Source organism: Macrobrachium rosenbergii, chromosome 29, assembly GCF_040412425.1.
Source record: "Macrobrachium rosenbergii isolate ZJJX-2024 chromosome 29, ASM4041242v1, whole genome shotgun sequence".
Classification (NCBI taxonomy): domain Eukaryota; kingdom Metazoa; phylum Arthropoda; class Malacostraca; order Decapoda; family Palaemonidae; genus Macrobrachium; species Macrobrachium rosenbergii.
In genome coordinates, this window is record NC_089769.1 from 136,122 (window position 1) to 154,607 (window position 18,486).

The following is an 18,486-nucleotide window of genomic DNA, read 5'->3' on the forward strand; positions in this document are numbered from 1 at the left end:
GACCCCATTACGAAGACCAAGATTCTGAGTGACTGGTTTGGCAAGATCAAGAAAATAGCTAAGACTTTAGCTGGGGTGCAAATTCCTGAGATGTGTGCTAGTATTGCACCAGTCCCTAGGTTAGGTTAAGTTGGGTTAGGTTAGTTTAGATTAGTGACCCCCAAGAGAATTTGGGTGTGGGAAACATAATGAGATTATTTTCAAGAACATTCTATGGTTAGTTTTTAAGATATGGCGTCCCGCTTTTTTCAGGGAAAGGTCCCGTACTCGGTTACAACTCGGGAAAATGCTGTATTCGTTATCTGTTAGTGAATAAGTTGAATGATTAAAATTATATGTCTTTTTTCCTTATAATTTGCAAGTTTCCATTTTTATTGTATATAATTATACTAACTATTGTCAGATTTCAAACCTTAATATTGAAAGAAATATAGGTGACCATAAATATGTAATAAATATGGTGCTGCAGAGAGTGTTAAGTTTTCTCTCATCAGGTATTAATAATACTCAGTTTGCTCGGAGTTTTGTATCTTGGCTACAACTAAAATGTGGAACAGTTTGCCTCCTAGCGCAGTTGTGGAAACTTCTGATCTCCAAATCTTTAAGCGAGGAGCAAATTCATTCCTTCTCTGTGCTGACGTCTCCGTGAATTTCAAGTGTATCGGTTTTAGAGTCTATTCATTTTTTATTTATAACCTTTTCCTATAACTTGTTTCTCTCTGCAGGTTGATTTCTCTTTGGAGCCCTCTTGAGTTTATTATTGTCTGAGGGCTCTGTTCATAAGGGTTTTCAGCTGAAGATTTGGTGAAAGAAAGAGAGAGAGAAAATGTTTATTTTGGGGACTCATTCGCCGGCCATGAGGCTGATTGTGTTCTCGTGGGTCAAGACATTTTAGTTCCAAGCTTCAGGATAAACTAAAAATGTCATCACAGTCCTGATCTCAAATGAAATACTTCTCAAAAGTTTCTAGAAAAAAATTATATATATATATATATATATATATATATATATATATATATATATATATATATATATATATATATATATATATATATATATATATATATATATATATATATACTTTTCTTATTACACTGGCTGTCAGGTGACAACAGAAAAAAAGACTGTGTTTAGCCTTTCCTTGCTTTTATTATATTATTACATAATATTAATTATAGTTATTTGTATAAACCTCCAAATCACACAGTCACTCAATTGCTGAAGAAATCCACCATAACGACAATGTAATTAATTGCAAATATATATATTTTCAATATATTTTTACACTGACATTGTTGAGGATTTCTTCACCAATCACAGTCATTATAATATTACAGCATTCAGAGGAACTGATGTATTTTCATTGACTATCAGTTCGCGTGAGATCCCAAATCAATTTCAAAATGATCGAAGACGTTCTTAGAAAGACTTCTCTTCAGGACGCCCAAACTGTTCGTTTCTGAAGTAGAAGTTCTGGGCCTCCTGGCAAGGTGTGGCTTCGTATTCAGCCTTGCAGGTCAACTCGTTCTGGTCAAAGATGGTGCCCTCGCCGCACATGAAGCTTCGGAAGAAGAAGAAGAAACAATAATACATTAGCTGATGGCATCTTGATCTATGTTGGACTTGAATCTCACCCTATAATTTTCAATATTTCAATTCAGGGGTTAAACAGAAATTACGGTACCTTTGAAGATTTGTGCAAAGTCAATCATAGGTTCATTAAAATCATTAAATTAGTTCCAGTGACACATATTACAATCTGCTGTACTACAGGCATCACGCAAGAGCTCATCAATAAGAAAAACAAAGGTCAAAAGAAATCTTAAATATGGCAATATTGTCGAGTCTTCATTTGAAATGAGCATTCTGATTCTACAGTAGATCTAAACAAATGGTACTATGATTATTCCTTTGATTTCAGCATACAGTGATTATTACATTGAGTGAAAAGGTATACATTCTGATTCACTAGATTCAAGCAATTTATTTGTATGATTTTCCCTTTGATTTAAACATTCAGTATGTATATATGACCTGTTAAGACAATTCCAAATACAGAGTGTAAAGGGTTCTCACCTGTACTGATAAGTCTGGACCTGTCCATCAGAGAAGAGATAAGGATTGCACACGTGGAAGACACGGCAGGAGTTCTGCTCGTCAGCGTAGTAGCCATAGGGTCTGTCAGCACAGCTGAAGGAAGTGGAGATGCTTCCGAGAACAGCACTGGCTCCAGAGGGAAGGTTCAGGGGTTCGAAAACACCGTCGAATTCCCCATTAAATTCACTGGAAGAGGATCCTGATCTGAATTGAGCACTGGACTGGGACAGACTTCCAGTGGAGAATTGGTTGTTGGTGTTTGAACGGAAGTTGCCTTCAAAGTTTCTCTGGTTCAGGTTAGACTGCTGGAATTGGTTAAATGCGTTCTGCTGGTTCCTGTTAGCCTGGAAAGAGATTCCAGAAGACTGCTGTTGTCCAGACGTACTCTGGAAACGAGTAGATGGGGTCAACTGAACATTTTCTAGCAATGTGATTCTGTTCCTGGAGTTATCTCTGTCAAAAGAGGTCTGGAACTGGTTCTGAGAATTCTGCTGGTTAAATGAATCCTGGAATTGGCTCTGGGGGAAGTTGTTTGTAATACTAGTAGTCTGGAATTGGTTACTCCTATTTTGCTGGAAATCATTGGAGGAAAATGTGTTCTGTTGATTTTGCTGGAACTGACGATTCTGGAACTGATTCTGGTTTCTGGAATCCAGTGAAGTGAATCTGTTTTGTTGATTCCCCTGGAATGATGTGGTTCCAGACTGAAACTGGTTATTGTTCTGGAAGGACTGAGATGAACCGAAGTTCCTGTCACTGCCAAAAGAGGTAGACTGGAAATTCTGGAAGTTATTGTTCTGATTCTGGAAGTTGTTGTTGCCAGAAGTGGAGAAAGATCTCTGCTGATCGAAGCTGTTGCTGTTGTCGAAGGAGGAACGAGAAGCGAAAGATCCTCCTTGCTGGAAGAATCCAGGACCAGCAAGTCTGACGGCTGTGCTGCTGAATTCACGTCTCTGGTTGTTGAACTGCTGTTGCGCAGTTGCAAGAGCAACTGCTAACACTGTTCCAGTGTACAAGAAAGGAAGAAGCATTTTAAATCCACTAAAGATCAGAAATAAAATTCTACTTGTATATTCTTTAATTTAGAATAATTATAGTTACAAATATATGAGTGCGTTAAAGAGAAGTTATACTATTTCTCTGTACCATAATTTTAATCAGATATAAGTACATACATATGAATGCATGTTCTCATACAAAAATAAATTCTCAGTCCCTAAAACAAGTTGATACTCATTATAAAAAAATACTGACTTATACTTACATAGGACAGCCACCGCCTTCATGATTGATATTTTAGCTAAGGAATCCAGTGATTCTCAGTCCCTAAAATAAGTTGATACTCAATATAAAAAATACTGATTTATACTTACATAGGGCAGCTACCTTCATGATTGATATTTTAGCTAAGGAATCCAGTGAGTCTTTGACGTTCCAATCCTTCCCCACCTTGCTTTTATATAGCTACTCTTCTACAGGACCAGGAAAAACTGGTAAACGCCAGCCTTGAGTAACAGGATACCTTAACAACATTGTAAAAAGTAGTGGTCAATTCTTCAAGGACGAAATGGCGTATGTTTGTGAGTTCCGTTCGTTGCAACGTAAGCTTTCGCGAGTCTGTGGCCACAGGGGCAAATATATCCGATGCCCACCAATGGGGGCTTTCTGTTTTAGTGAAATATTATTTTGTTATATTCAAGAATTTTGTATATGCTTCCCTTTTACTTCTGGAGTAATTTAATATTATTATACAGAACAATATCATTTAAATTTCTGATAGGAAATTATATAGTACTTACAAGGTAAGGGTTTGTAGAAAGCCAAGGATACATCTATAAACAGGGAATATTTTGGAGCTGGCGAAATATTTATAGAAATCCAAACGTTATATTTTTTTTGCAGAAATTTACTCTTAAAATAATAATAATAATAATAATAATAATAATAATAATAATAATAATGATAATAATAATAATGATGATAATAATAATAATAATAATAATAATAATAATAATAATAATAATAATAATAATAATAATAATAATAATGAGAATCTCTGAATAATAATAATAATAATAATAATAATAATAATAATAATAATAATAATAATAATAACGAGAAACTGAATAATAATAATAATGACAATAATAATAATATAATAATAATAATGAGAATCTCTGAATAATAATAATAATAATAATAATAATAATAATAATAATAATAATAATAATAATAATAATGAGAATCTCTGAATATAATAATAATAATAATAATAATAATAATAATAATAATAATAATAATAATAATAATAATAACAATAATAATCTCTGTATATCTAAATGCGATGTGTACCCATTATTCATTTTTACGGGTGTAACAAGATACTCTATTGGAAATAAACTTAATGTTTGCACAACTCTACGTCCAACCCGCGGTCAGCTGTCTTCACTGTATAGGCGCCGTACATTTACAAATACGACTGAATGAACGCAACTTAACACCCAAAACAATGCGCAACCCAGTGCGCCATTGAGGAAGACGAGAGACCAGTCACAGAAAACGGGAACCGATCTCGGAGAACGGGAATCGAAGGGCGGCCGGGTTGCTTCCAACCAAGTGTCATTTATCATGTAAGAATCCCCCAAGGATTATTGATTAAACCGCTGCTACTGCAATTCGAGAAGTGCTTCGAGGCTTCCAGAGGGAAAGATGATATTCTTTAACTTTATGTTGCGACGGAATTACACCACCGGAGGGAAGTAGCAAGCGCTGAAAACATCGTCTTAACACGTTACTGTATTTTTCTCTGTACAAATTTAAACTAGAAATCCTTTCATTCTTCTTTGTTCCCAGTGCAAGAGGCCAGAAAGGCCATTTCCAGCATTTTATCCTCGATGCGAAACGGATGACCAAGGTGGGGATAGAAAGAGTGGCATATACCACCAAAGGAGGAGAAATGGAAACAGTTAATTTATGAAAGAAAAAAAGAGTGAGTTGGAGCGGCTGGACAGCTAAATGGGAAAAAAAAGGAAGTGTGAACAGAAGCAAAGAAAAAGGGTAAAAAAGTGGGCGCATTTAGGGGCCTCATGGACATATATATATATATATATATATATATATATATATATATATATATATATATATATATATATATATATATATATATATCGTGACTAAGCAGTGTTGTCCTTCCCCAGTACATGTCTGGTGTAGTATCCTTGCGTATCCCATAGCATCCTGGAGTATCCTGTTACCGTCGAAGGATACGCGCACCTGTCTGTCCTGACCTTGTCTACCTGCCTGCCTGCCTGCCAGCCGGGTCACTGAGGAGCAGCAGGAGGTGAGGAGTATAAAGGATGAGGAGGCAGAAGGAGTGAGGCATTCCTGCAAGGATCCTCCTCCAGATAGGATATCAGCCATGAAGGCCTCCGTTCTCTGTGAGTCTGGTTCGGTTCACGGTTCGACTGATGTTGTGATAAGCTTTAGTTTTTGTCAATTCATTTTTGGGAAAGCCTATATATACATAATGTAGTATATATATACATATATATATATATACAGTATATATATATGTATATATATATATATATATATATATATATATATATATATATATATATATATATATATATATATATATATATATATATATATATATATATAGTTGCCATTGACTTGAAATTCAAGCTTCCAAAGAATATGGTGTTCATTCGAAAGAAGTAACAGAAGGTAATGGGAAATACAGAAAGAGGAGATCAGTTATTAGAAAACCAGATAAATTAACAAATAGATAAAAATATAAATAAACAAATAAATAGATAAACAGATAAATAAATATGTATATGTGAGTTGAATGTGTATAAGTTTGTATTATAGTATGAGTTTGAATGATTTTTCTTACTATTTTCTTTGTCCATGCTTATTTAGAACACATGCCTCTTTCTTCCATAATATCTAAGTATATTTTTTCCTTTCCAAACAGTATTTGCCGTTGCCCTTGCAACTGCACAGCCGCAGTTCAACGAAAGACGTGAATTCAACACAGCCGTCAGACTTGCTGGTCCTGGATTCTTCCAGCAAGGAGGATCTTTGTCCAGTCGTTCTTCCTTTGGCAGCAACTCCAACCAACAGCGACAGTCTTTCTCCACCTCTGGAAACAACAACTTCCAGAATCAAAACAATAACTTCCAGTCTTCCTCTTTCTCTGGTGACAGGAACTTTGGCTCATCTCAGTCTTTCCAGAACAACAACCAGTTCCAGAATCGTCAGTCTCAGCGAAATCAACAAAATACTTTGACTTCGAATTCCTTCCAGCAGAATAGAGGAAACCAGTTCCAGTCTGCCAACAACGCCAATGATTTCTCCCAGAACCAATTCCAGAATTCTCAGAATCAGTTCCAGACATCCTTTGAAAGGGACAATTCCAGGAACAGACTTACATTGCTGGATAATGTACAGCTAACCCCATCTACTCGTTTCCAGAGTATCTCTGGACAGCAGCCATCTGGAATCTCTTTCCAGGCTAACAGAAACCAACAGAACACAGGTAACCAATTCCAACAGTCTAACCTGAACCAGAGAAACTTTGAAGGCAACTTCCGTTCCAGTGACAACAACCGATTCTCCAGTGGAAGTCAGTCTCAGTCCAGTGCTCAGTTCAGATCAGGTTCCTCTGCCTCCAGTGAATTCGACGGTGTTTTCGAACCCCTGAACCTTCCCTCTGGAGCCAGTGCCATCCTCGGAAGCATCTCCACTTCCTTCAGCTGCGTCGAGAGGCCTTACGGCTATTATGCTGATCAAGACAACTCCTGCCGTGTCTTCCACATCTGCAATCCTTATCTCTTCTCTGATGGAGAAGTCCAGACTTATCAGTACAGGTAAGTGTTATTATTACTTATTACTAAAAAGTATGGAACTTCATGGATCAAAGCATTTGAGTAAACTGATGAATCAATATCATTAACCAAAAGATTATGATGAAGTCAAGGGTATGGAAAATAAGCTTAATTAGATATTGAAGATCTGAATTTTTTGTTTTTTTTATGTAATACGAACAATTTACCCTAGATTAAAATATGCTCAGTACTAAGTCCTGCAAAACAAATAATAATTCCCCAGCTAAGAAATCTGAGGAATTTGATACGTATGTCATATTCAGCTTCCAAATTTATTTTCTTTTTCTGAAACACAACCATATCCATGCCATAGTGAACTTAAACTTTAATCTGTATGTAGAATTAAGCTTGGAAAATGTTTTACGAATAGAATGACAATTATGACACTTTCTTTTGACTTATTGACGCTAATCTCACGTAGGCAAAATTACGTGGCAAGGTAATGTCTCACATTATTTCTCCTTCTTTCAATCTGTAGTTTCATGTGTGGCGAGGGAACCATCTTCGACCAGAACGAGATGACCTGCAAGGCCGAATACGATGCCACCCCTTGCCAGGAGGCCCAGAACTTCTACTTCCGGAACGAACAGTTCGGTCGCCCTGAGGAGAAGTCTTTTTAAGGGCCACGAGAGAACAGTCCCTAAGGAACCCTGATTTGTCTTACGCGACGTTTGGGCGGATTCTGTCATTTACTTGCAAATGGTCTGACTGACTGAAAAAAATATCACGCATGTATTTAAAAGATTTATATAAAACGCAATGAAGAATGAAGTTGATTTTTATGTAACCCTTTCATTGTTTTGTAGTATATTATCATATTTCTAAGTCAATGTAGAACTCTGATTTTTTTATGAAATTCGGTAAGAGTAACAGATTACTGAAGTGTGGGTAATCTTAATGAATACTTTGGGAAAAGATCAGAACGATCTTGGCTGATTCTACTTCTTACATGTAATTTTTTGAAAGATTCCCAATACTCAATGCAAATTAAGAAGTATGAAAAAAATAATGAACTTTCAAATCAAATCTATATTTGTGTTTGTCACTTGAACTTTCTAAATATTAAAACATTTAAGAAAAATTATGAAAAATGTTATGAATTTTAAACCAAGTCTATATTTGTCTTTGCTACTGGAACATTTTGAATAATAAAAACAATATTAAGAAAAAATACGAAAAACAGTGAATTCTAAATCAAGTCTACATTAATTTTTGCTACTGGAACGTTTTAGATTCTCGAAAAAAAATTAAGAAAAAAAAATTATTAATTTCAAATCGAGTCAACATTTCTGTTTGTTACTGGAACAATTAAAATAGTCTATAAAAATAGTAAAAAATATAAAAACAATAAACTCATATCAAGTCTCCGTTCATGTTTACCACTAGAACAATTTAAGTACTAAAAAAAAATTAAGAAAATTATGATAATATAATGAATTTAAAATCAAGTCCAAGTCTGTGTTTGCCACTAGAACATCCTAAATACTCAATAAAAAAAAATATATAAAAAAAATTGGTCAAATCCAGACTAAACTTGTCTTTGCAATTCGATATGATTCAGCTGACCAATGCTCGATTTTAACTCGTGAGGATTTTTTGTTGATACGACCTGCATTTCTTGATGCGATCTGCATTTATGGATAAGAACTGCATTTCTTGATACGAATCAAAAGCATCATGGAAAAAGAAATGTGGTGTATTTTTCGATCGAAATCGAACAATCCAAATGTAACTCTATGTTCTTAGTTTTCCGTTTGTTGTCTGTTGCTGATAAGAAAAAGAACAAGGGGAGATTATTATAGATGTATATAATACCTGCCCTTTTTCATACATTGAAAAAGGAAACTTTGACCTCTAATCTTACATAAACTAAGATGCTGATCTGAACGCCTGAGGTCAGTTTCATCACAAATGAAATATGGATATTTCAAAAACACTGATTAAGATTGATTGTTTATAGAGGCTATAGTAAATAACGATTATTGTTATTAATGATGCTATTGTCATTTTTATTTATGTGAAATCTATTAAAAACAAGTAAAAAATGAGCCGAAGTTTCTTCGGCACAATCGGTTTTTCTGTACAGCGTATAATGCTGTATGAAACTCTCAGCCACGGCCCATGAAACTGTCAGCCGCGGCCCATGAAACTTTCACCTACGGCCCTGTGTTGTTGGAACTTATAGCTGTGCCAGACGTACGACCATGGCTAACTTTAACCTTAAATAAAATCAAAACTACTGAGGCTAGAGGGCTGCAAGTTGGCATGTTTGATGATCGGAGGGTGGATGATCAACGTACCAATTTGCAGCCCTCTAGCCTCAGTAGGTTTTAAGATCTGAGGGCGGACAAAAAGCCAACTCAATAGTTTTCTCTTTACTGAAAACTAAAAAGTCAGCCACATGTTAAATGTGTATCTAATGCGCTCTAAGTTCACCCTGTCTTCTTCAGTTGAGTTTTATGTTATACATTCAAGTTCATTTTTTACAAGACTTTATATATATATATATATATATATATATATATATATATATATATATATATATGTATGTATGTATGTATGTATATATATATATATATATATATATATATATATATATATATATATATATATATATATATCTTCACTAATACAGGTTCATAAACAGACGATGGATCAGTTATAATGTACGCTTTTTCACTACGAGTCTCATTTGCGTCAAGCTGATAACAGTCGTTCTTTGATTCTGCTTTTAGAAAAATCAGTATCCAGAAATTCTCAGTTATTTGTATAGCAGTTGGTTCCTTCAAAACAAATCTCACGAGGAAAAAACCGATCATTGTTCATCAATCGCACTTTACAAGATTACGCTAAACATATCATAATTTTTTATTTCATCACATCAATTTTGATAAATGTATTTCTATATAAGTCTCTATATTTTTATATATGTGTATACAGGAATGTATTTTTCTATGTATTCCTCTTTTTTGAAGTAGAATTTTTGCTCCCTTTTCTAAATGATCAGTAACTTTGCACTAGCGGATCCAGGGGAAGGGGGGGTGGCCCCACCTGGGCACGTGCCCCCCCCATGAAAAATAATGATAAAATAATAATATTGAATATTTAGATAATAATAACATAAATAAATATAAAAATGGGAAAAAATAAAAAAAGTTGATTAAAGAAATATACATATATATATATAATATATATATATATATATATATATATATATATATATATATATATATATATATATATATATATATACATACATACTCGTATGTATATTATGAAAATTGGTGGCCCCCATGAAATTTTTCTGGATTCGCTAGTGTCAATAAGGATATAAAAAAGACTGAATTTTGATCTTCACTGTATATTGCATTTATCAAATATATTACATTATCTTATAAACATACAATGGTACATTATCAACTCATTACTGGAATTGTAGTATCAAATTTAGCCCAAAGGCCAAGCGCTGGGACCTATGAGGTCATCCAGCGCTGAAAATAACACTGAGGCAATCGTTAGGAGAAGGTTGAGGAAAGTAAGATGGAAGAAAGAGAATATGACCGGAGGAGGTACAGTAAAAGGAATGAAAGGGGTAGCAGCTACTGGCCTGAGGGATGCTGCGAAGTCCCTTGAGTAATGTCAGTGATTTCCTTTCATCTTAGAACTAGGTATAAGAGATCAGATTTGATTTAGGATTACAGAAGACTCTTAGAAAGATTTTTCATCAGGGCGACCGAATTGCTCGTTTCTGAAGTAGAAGTTCTGGGCCTGCTGGCAAGGTGTGGCTTCGTATTCTGCTTTGCAGGTCAACTCGTTCTGGTCAAAGATGGTGCCCTCGCCGCACATGAAACTTTAAAATGGAGAAAAAAAGAATTATTTATTAGAAAAAGTGTCAAAAGTGTCCTGGTGTATGGTTAGCTTTATTTTAATCCTTGAATACAAATGTCATGCTAAAGAAACAACAAAATAGTTTAATGTCTGTATCAGATTTAACGTTATTCAGAATTATAAGATGTTTCGCCTTAGGCCATATCTAAACACTCAAAAGTGAGACTTGGGAATCAGTTTGAAAATCAGCCTAAGTATCCCTATAACTTGCATTTCAACAAGAAACGCATTTCTGTGACCCTCAAAGGGCAAAAGTTTCCTGTAATAAATAGAAAACCACCCATATGAACCAGAACTCAAGAACTCTAACCTTTACTGATAAGTCTGAACTTGTCAGTAAAATTAAAGAACCTCTTTGGAATTTACCATAAGCGTCCCTATATCTGGGATTTCAGCAAGTAACACTTAATTATATATTGCCTTTAAAGTACAAAAGTTTCCTGCAATAATTTATAAAACCGCCCATATGAGTTAGGGTCTCAGCAGCACCCTACCTGTACAGGTAAAACTGAACTTGTCAGTAAAATCTAAGAATCTCTTTGAAAATTAGCATAAATGTCCCCATTGTCCCCATATCATAAATTTCAGCAAGTAGCACATTTATGTACCCTTAAAAGCGTAAAGTTTCCTGCTATAAATTGTAAATCTCTAGAGCACCCACCTGTACTGATAAGTCTGGACTTGTCCATCAGAGAAGAGATAAGGATTGCAGACGTGGAAGACACGGCAGGAGTTCTGCTCGTCAGCGTAGTAGCCATAGGGTCTGTCAGCACAGCTGAAGGAAGTGGAGATGCTTCCGAGGACAGCACTGGCTCCAGAGGGAAGGTTGAGGGGTTCGAAAACACCGTCGAATTCTCCATTAAATTCGCTGGAAGAGGATCCTGATCTGAATTGAGCACTGGACTGGGACAGACTTCCAGTTGAGAATTGGTTGTTGGTGTTTGAACGGAAGTTTTCAAAGTTTCTCTGGTTCAGGTTAGACTGCTGGAATTGGTTAAATGTATTTTGCTGGTTTCTGTTATTCTGGAAAGAGATTCCAGAAGACTGCTGTCCAGATGTACTCTGGAAACGAGTAGATGGAGTTAACTGAACATTTTCCAGCAATGTGATTCTGTTCCTGGAGTTATCTCTGTCAAAAGAGGTCTGGAACTGGTTCTGAGAATTCTGCTGGTTGAAAGTATCCTGGAATCGGTTCTGGGGGAAATTATTCGTGATACTGGAAGACTGGAATTGGTTATTCCTATTTTGCTGGAAATCATTGGAGGAAAATGTGTTCTGTTGATTTTGCTGGAACTGACGATTCTGGAACTGATCCTGGTTCCTGGAATCCAATGAAGTGAATCTGTTCTGTTGATTCCCCTGGAATGATGTTGCTCCAGACTGGAACTGATTATTGTTCTGGAAGGACTGAGATGAGCCGAAGTTCCTGTCACTGCCGAAAGAGGTAGACTGGAAGTTCTGGAAGTTATTGTTCTGATTCTGGAAGTTGTTGCCAGAAGTGGAGAAAGATCTTCTCTGCTGATCGAAGTTGTTGTTAGTGTTGTCAAAAGAGGAACGAGAAGCGAAAGATCCTCCTTGCTGGAAGAACCCAGGACCAGCAAGTCTGACGGCTGTGCTGCTGAATTCACGTCTCTGGTTGTTGAACTGCTGAGCAGTTGCAAGAGCGACTGCTAACACTGTTCCAAAGTCCAAGAGAAAGAAAAATTATTTTTATCAGTTTTGATAATTATGATAAGACATTATATTTCGACACTGAAAGTGTCTGGATATCAGAGACTGCATATTACGTGTGAATGTGTGCATGTATATATATATGTGTGTGTGTGTGTGTTTTTATGTATGTATATATACATACATATATATATAGATAATATATATATATATATATAATATATATATATATATATATATATATATATATATATATATATATATATATATATATATATATATATATATATATATATATATATATATATATATATATATATATATATATATATATATATATATATATATATATATATATATATATATATATATATATATATATATATATATATATATATATATATATATACATACATACATATACACACATCAAACTTAAACAGAAAATAAATTAATATTCCTTATAAATGAAACTGATTCCTACTCACACAAAATAGACGCCTTCATATCTGGTGTTGACGCTGAGGATGGAAGTCCTAGTATGTCTGATTCCTTCGTCCTACGCCTTTTATAGGACCTCGTCTACGAAAAGGATCAGGAAAAACTGGTATCGACGCAGTCCTTGGGCAAAGGGAAGATTAAGGGAAAGGTATTGCTGCTACTTTCTCAAGGACGATACGCCGAGTTCTTTTGATTTTCTCGTGAATTGGGGTTATATGTACATATATATAAACATATATATATATAAACATATATATATATAAACATTCATATATTTATGTATACATCACTTATTTATTGTAATTCCCTTTGGGTGTAAGTTATTCCCGAGGTGTGGTGAATTGTATATTGAACGATATCTGCGGATTGATATAAATGAATACGAAAAATGTTATGGTGTATGTGATAAAAATCCATATATATATATGCATATATATACACACTCATATATATATATATATAATTATATAAATGTATATATATATATAATATATATATATATATATATATATATATATATATATATATATATATATATATATATATATATATATTTTAACTTTTATAAAGAATTTGAAATTCCATAAAAAATTAGAATTTTGTTAAGTTCAAAATCACGTTAAAGATCCTTCTCATATTCTCCCACATTATTCATTAAGATTATCCACACTCTCGTAATCCATCATCATCATCATCATTATTATTATTATTATTATTATTATTATTATTATTATTATTATTATTATTATTATTACTATTATTATTATTATTATTATTATTATTATTATTATTCAGGAGACGAAATCTATTCATATGGAACAAGCCCACTCTTGCTGCCTTCAATAGAAATATCATTTGGCCTCATATTAATACGAAGCTCCTTTAAGCCTATTTATCATGCAGAGGGTACGTAAACATCCATTAGATTCTGACATTTATTTTACATAAAATCTTCTTGGCATGCGAAATATTTTTTTTAGTCAGAATGTTTTCGGGTAAATTACAGGATCCATCCAACATTACATGAGACAAATCAGGGTTCCCTTAGAGACTGTATTGTTGTGTCATTTTAGAAAGACTTCTCTTCTGGTAGACCGAATTCTTCGTTTCTGAAGTAGAAGTTCTGGGCCTCCTGGCAGGGGGTGGCTTCGTACTCAGCCTTGCAGGTCATCTTGTCCTGGTCAAAGATGGCACCTTCGCCGCACATGAAGCTTCAGAATGAAAGAAAGAGAGATAATGAGATATATTATATCGCCACTGGAATTTTGCCTAGATGAAATTGGCATCAGAGAGTCGAAGAAAATGGTATACTGTTCAAAAAGCATTTTCCAAGTTTTATTCTGCATACAGATAGAACTTCAAGTTACTATGGCGCGAGACGGAAGATTTAATAGCAGTGGTTATTTTTCAGAATACGAAAATAAATTTGGAAACTGAATATGAAACATGCATCAACTTCCTCAGATTTCTTGCCTATTTTATGATGATTTTTGTTTGAAGTATGTGGTTCATAGCATATTTTTTCTTTAAGATAAATAGATATTTAAGAAAGTCTTATTTTTCATACTCTTGACTTAATCATGATCTGATTAACAACGTTGACATAAAATTTCACATAATGTTTTAATTCATAAACTTCCCTACTTTTTAGTAAAAAGTGTAAAGAGCACTCACCTGTACTGATAAGTCCAGACTGCTCCATCAGAGAAGAGATAAGGATTGCAGATGTGGAAGACACGGCAGGAGTTGTCTTGATCAGCATAATAGCCGTAAGGCCTGTGGACACAGCTGAAGGAGGTGGAGATGCCTCCGAGGATGGCACTGGCTCCAGAGGGAAGGTTCAGGGGTTCGAAAATACCGTCAAATTCACTGGGAAAGGAACCTGGCCTGAACTGAGCACTGGACTGAAACTGACTTGCAGAGGAGAATCGGTTGTTGTCACTGGGACGGAAGTTGCTTCCAGAGTTTGGCTGCTGGAATTGGTTACCAATATTCTGCTGGTTACTGTTAGCCTGGAAAGAGATTCCAGAAGACTGCTGTCCAGAGGTGCTCTGGAAACTAGTAGATGGGATTAGCTGAACATTTTCCAACACTGTGATTCTGTTCCCAGAATTGCCCCTGTCAAAAGAGGTCTGGAACTGGTTCTGAGAAATTTGCTGTCCCTGAGAATTCTGGAATTGGTTCTGGGGGAAATTATTTTGCTGATTTTGCTGGGGCTGACGATTCTGGAACTGGTTGTTGCTCTGGAAAGGCTGAGAAGACCCCAAGTTCCCGTCACTACCAAGAGAAGCAGACTGGTCATTATTATTTTGATTCTGGAAGTTGTTGTTTCCAGAAGTGGAGAAAGACTGTTGCTGTTGGTTGGAGTTGCTATCAAAGGAGGATGAAGATCGACTGGCAGAAGATCCTCCTTCTTGGAAGAATCCAGAGCCAGCAAGTCTGACGGCTGTGTTGCTGAATTCACGTCTTTCGTTAAACTGAGGCTGTGCAGTTGCAAGGGCAACAGCAAACACTGTTTAGAAAGAAAAAAAAATTACACTTAAATATTAGGGAATAAAATGGTAATTGTAAACAAACATAAGCAGGAACGTAGTAGGAAAAATTATTCAGATACCACAATACATATACATGTATGTGCATATAGGTGTGTGTCTGTGTGAATTTTTGTCACATGTACTTTTTACATTTCTAATGATTAAGCCACAAATATTTAATATCGATTTCACTGTCTCTTCATTGCCAAATGACCAAAGACAACTGTCTATCTGTGTATCTAACCCAAAGACCCACAGCAAAATCCTGGCCTGGAGAAGAATCATTTTATCATACAATTCTCATTGTATTATAATAATTCATTCACATTTCCATCTATTTATTTATGAATCTATTAATTTATCTTTCTTTCCTTTCTAAAAAAAACAGATCTCGTCTCTCTCCGTTTCCTGTTATCTTTTGTAATTTCTTTCAAATGAACACCTTAATCTTTGAGAGCTTGAATTTCAAGTCAATGGCCCCTTCAGGCTTGTTGCATATGTATTCGGGTTCATCTTCTGAATAATAATGATAATAATAATAATAATGATAATAATAATAATAATAATAATAATAATAATAATAATTCCCTCAGTGTAAATTATATATATATATATATATACATATAAATTTATATATATATATATATATATATATATATATATATATATATATATATATATATATATATATATATATTTTTCCCAAAAGTGAATTGATATAAACTAAAAGCTTATCACAACATCAGTCGAACCGTGAACTGAATCAGACTCACAGAGAACGGAGGCCTTCATGGCTGATATCCTATCTGGTGGAGGATCCTTGCAGGAATACCTCACTTCTTCTGCCTCCTCATCCTTTATACTCCTCACCTCCTGCTGCTCCTCAGTGACCCAGCAAGCAGGCAGGCAGGTCATGACAGACAGGTGTCTCGTATCCTTCGACGGTAATAGGATACTCTAGGATACTGCACCAGTCATGCACTGGGTAGGCATCAGGATGTCATGATCGAAGGTAAAAGCAGTTTTTGCTTGTAGGTCATGGGGATGTATATATATACATGTATACATATATATATATATTTACATTTGTTGCAGAAAGTTTTATACCAGGCCATTGACCCGTTGAACTTCATCCCAGCTCTCCCATGAATTAATCTTTTAGCGAGCCTCTGCAAATTAATGTCTTATCGCAGTCTTATTATAATTCATTTATCACCTTCACATATTCCTGCTAACAAATTCACAGTTTTTATTATTATTATTATTATTATTATTATTATTATTATTATTATTATTATTATTATTATTATTATTCAGAAGATAAAACCCTATTCATATGGTACAAGCCCACCACAGGGGCCATTGACTTGAAATTCTAGCTTCCAAAGAATATTATTATTATTATTATTATTATTATTATTATTATTATTATTATTATTATTATTATTATTATTATTATTATTATTATTATTATTATTCAGGAGATAAACCCCTATTCGTCTGGAACAAGCGCAAAGGTGCCACTGATTTGAAATTCAAGCTTCCAAAGAATATTATGGTGTTCATTTGAAAGAAGTTCCAGAAGATAGTAGGAAATACAGAATGAGTAGATCCATTATTACAAAAAGTTTAATAAATAAAAATATAGATAAATTGATAAAAATACAAATAAATGATAAAATGCAAGGTGAATAGTTTTAGGATAGTAATATATCGCATCTTCGCATCAGCAATAATATACTGAAAAAATAATATAATAAACTTGAAAAAACTACATATATGAAAAACCTTAAAAAAATTCCGACTTCTATTTTTTTAAGGTTTTTCATGTATTTTCAAGTTTATTATATTATCTTTTCAATGTATTATTACTGATTCGGATGGGCAATGGGGTCTTGGAACTATAATTATTGTTGAGGAATATTGTGCAATTAGAATCTCAAAATTTCAAGAGAAGATGCAACGCATTACTACCCTAAATAATTCACTTTGTACTCTATCATTTATTTGCATTTTTATCAATTTATCAATATTTTTATTTATTTGACTTTTTTCCTAATACCTAATCTCCTCTTTCTGCATTTCCTTTTATCTTCTAGAACTTCATTCAAATGAACACCGCAATATTCTTTGGAAGTTTGAATTTCAAGTCAATGGCCCCCTTTGGGGGCTTGCTCCGTATGAATTACGTTTTATCTTCTGAATAATAATAATAATAATAATAATAATAATAATAATAATAATAATAATAATTTGATAAGTGATTGATAAAAATAATTTGATACGTGATTAATAAAAATAATTTGATAAGTGATAAATAATAATAATTTGATGAGTTAGTAATAAAACGACATGGCAAAATCTGAAATCACTAAGAATCGAACGTGAGATAATATCGGCCCGGTATAATCATTTCTTGTCTCCTCGGTCGCGTAATGTTGTCATACAGTCAACTCCAAGAACATTACCTTTCACTCGTCGGAGGAAGGGAAAAATATGGAATTTAGGCCAAAGGACAAGCAGTGGACCTATGAGGTCATTCAGCGCTGAAAGGGAAATTGACAGTAAGAAGGTTTGAAAGGTGTAACAGGAGGAAAACCTCTCAGTTACACTGTGAAGCAATTGTAAAGGAATGAAAGGGGTTGCAGCTAGGCGCCGAAGGGACGCCGCAAAGAACCGTTAGTAATGCCTACAGTGCACCGTGCGTGAGGTGCGCTGACGGCACTTGGCCTTTCACTCGGGAAGCCCTGAAGTGCTTCTCGAGTTCCAGTATACCAGCGGTTTGAATAATAAGCCTTTTTTGTTGGGGGTTGGGGGGAGGGAGGGCGGTGGGAGGGGGAGTCTGAGAAGGTGAATGACACTTCGTTGTCACATGCATACTTGTTAGTCAGCCATTCAAT

General features: G+C 34.5%; 4 protein-coding genes across 4 annotated transcripts; 1 reads left to right on the forward strand and 3 right to left on the reverse strand.

Annotated features, from left to right (window-relative positions):
• Window positions 1-1,198: 1,198 nt before the first annotated feature.
• LOC136854454 (dr1-associated corepressor homolog) lies at window positions 1,199-3,515 on the reverse strand. Its single transcript, XM_067130744.1, has 3 exons — window positions 3,471-3,515; window positions 2,077-3,097; window positions 1,199-1,561 (listed from the first exon to the last, which is right to left on the reverse strand). The coding sequence occupies exons 1-3, from the start codon at window positions 3,487-3,489 to the stop codon at window positions 1,420-1,422; spliced, it is 1,182 nt and encodes a 393-aa protein (XP_066986845.1). The 5' UTR covers window positions 3,490-3,515; the 3' UTR covers window positions 1,199-1,419.
• A 1,969-nt stretch (window positions 3,516-5,484) lies between these two features.
• LOC136854363 (dr1-associated corepressor homolog) lies at window positions 5,485-7,763 on the forward strand. The gene is made up of 3 exons (XM_067130662.1): window positions 5,485-5,534; window positions 6,080-6,974; window positions 7,471-7,763. Exons 1-3 carry the CDS (start codon window positions 5,516-5,518, stop codon window positions 7,610-7,612), a joined length of 1,056 nt encoding a protein of 351 aa, XP_066986763.1. The 5' UTR covers window positions 5,485-5,515; the 3' UTR covers window positions 7,613-7,763.
• A 2,580-nt stretch (window positions 7,764-10,343) lies between these two features.
• LOC136854455 (GATA zinc finger domain-containing protein 14-like) lies at window positions 10,344-13,102 on the reverse strand. Its single transcript, XM_067130745.1, has 3 exons — window positions 13,040-13,102; window positions 11,542-12,556; window positions 10,344-10,842 (listed from the first exon to the last, which is right to left on the reverse strand). The coding sequence occupies exons 1-3, from the start codon at window positions 13,056-13,058 to the stop codon at window positions 10,701-10,703; spliced, it is 1,176 nt and encodes a 391-aa protein (XP_066986846.1). The 5' UTR covers window positions 13,059-13,102; the 3' UTR covers window positions 10,344-10,700.
• Window positions 13,103-13,973: 871 nt separating this feature from the next.
• On the reverse strand, window positions 13,974-16,516 carry LOC136854364 (protein rtoA-like). The gene is made up of 3 exons (XM_067130663.1): window positions 16,360-16,516; window positions 14,727-15,564; window positions 13,974-14,263 (listed from the first exon to the last, which is right to left on the reverse strand). Exons 1-3 carry the CDS (start codon window positions 16,499-16,501, stop codon window positions 14,122-14,124), a joined length of 1,122 nt encoding a protein of 373 aa, XP_066986764.1. The 5' UTR covers window positions 16,502-16,516; the 3' UTR covers window positions 13,974-14,121.
• Window positions 16,517-18,486: the final 1,970 nt, after the last annotated feature.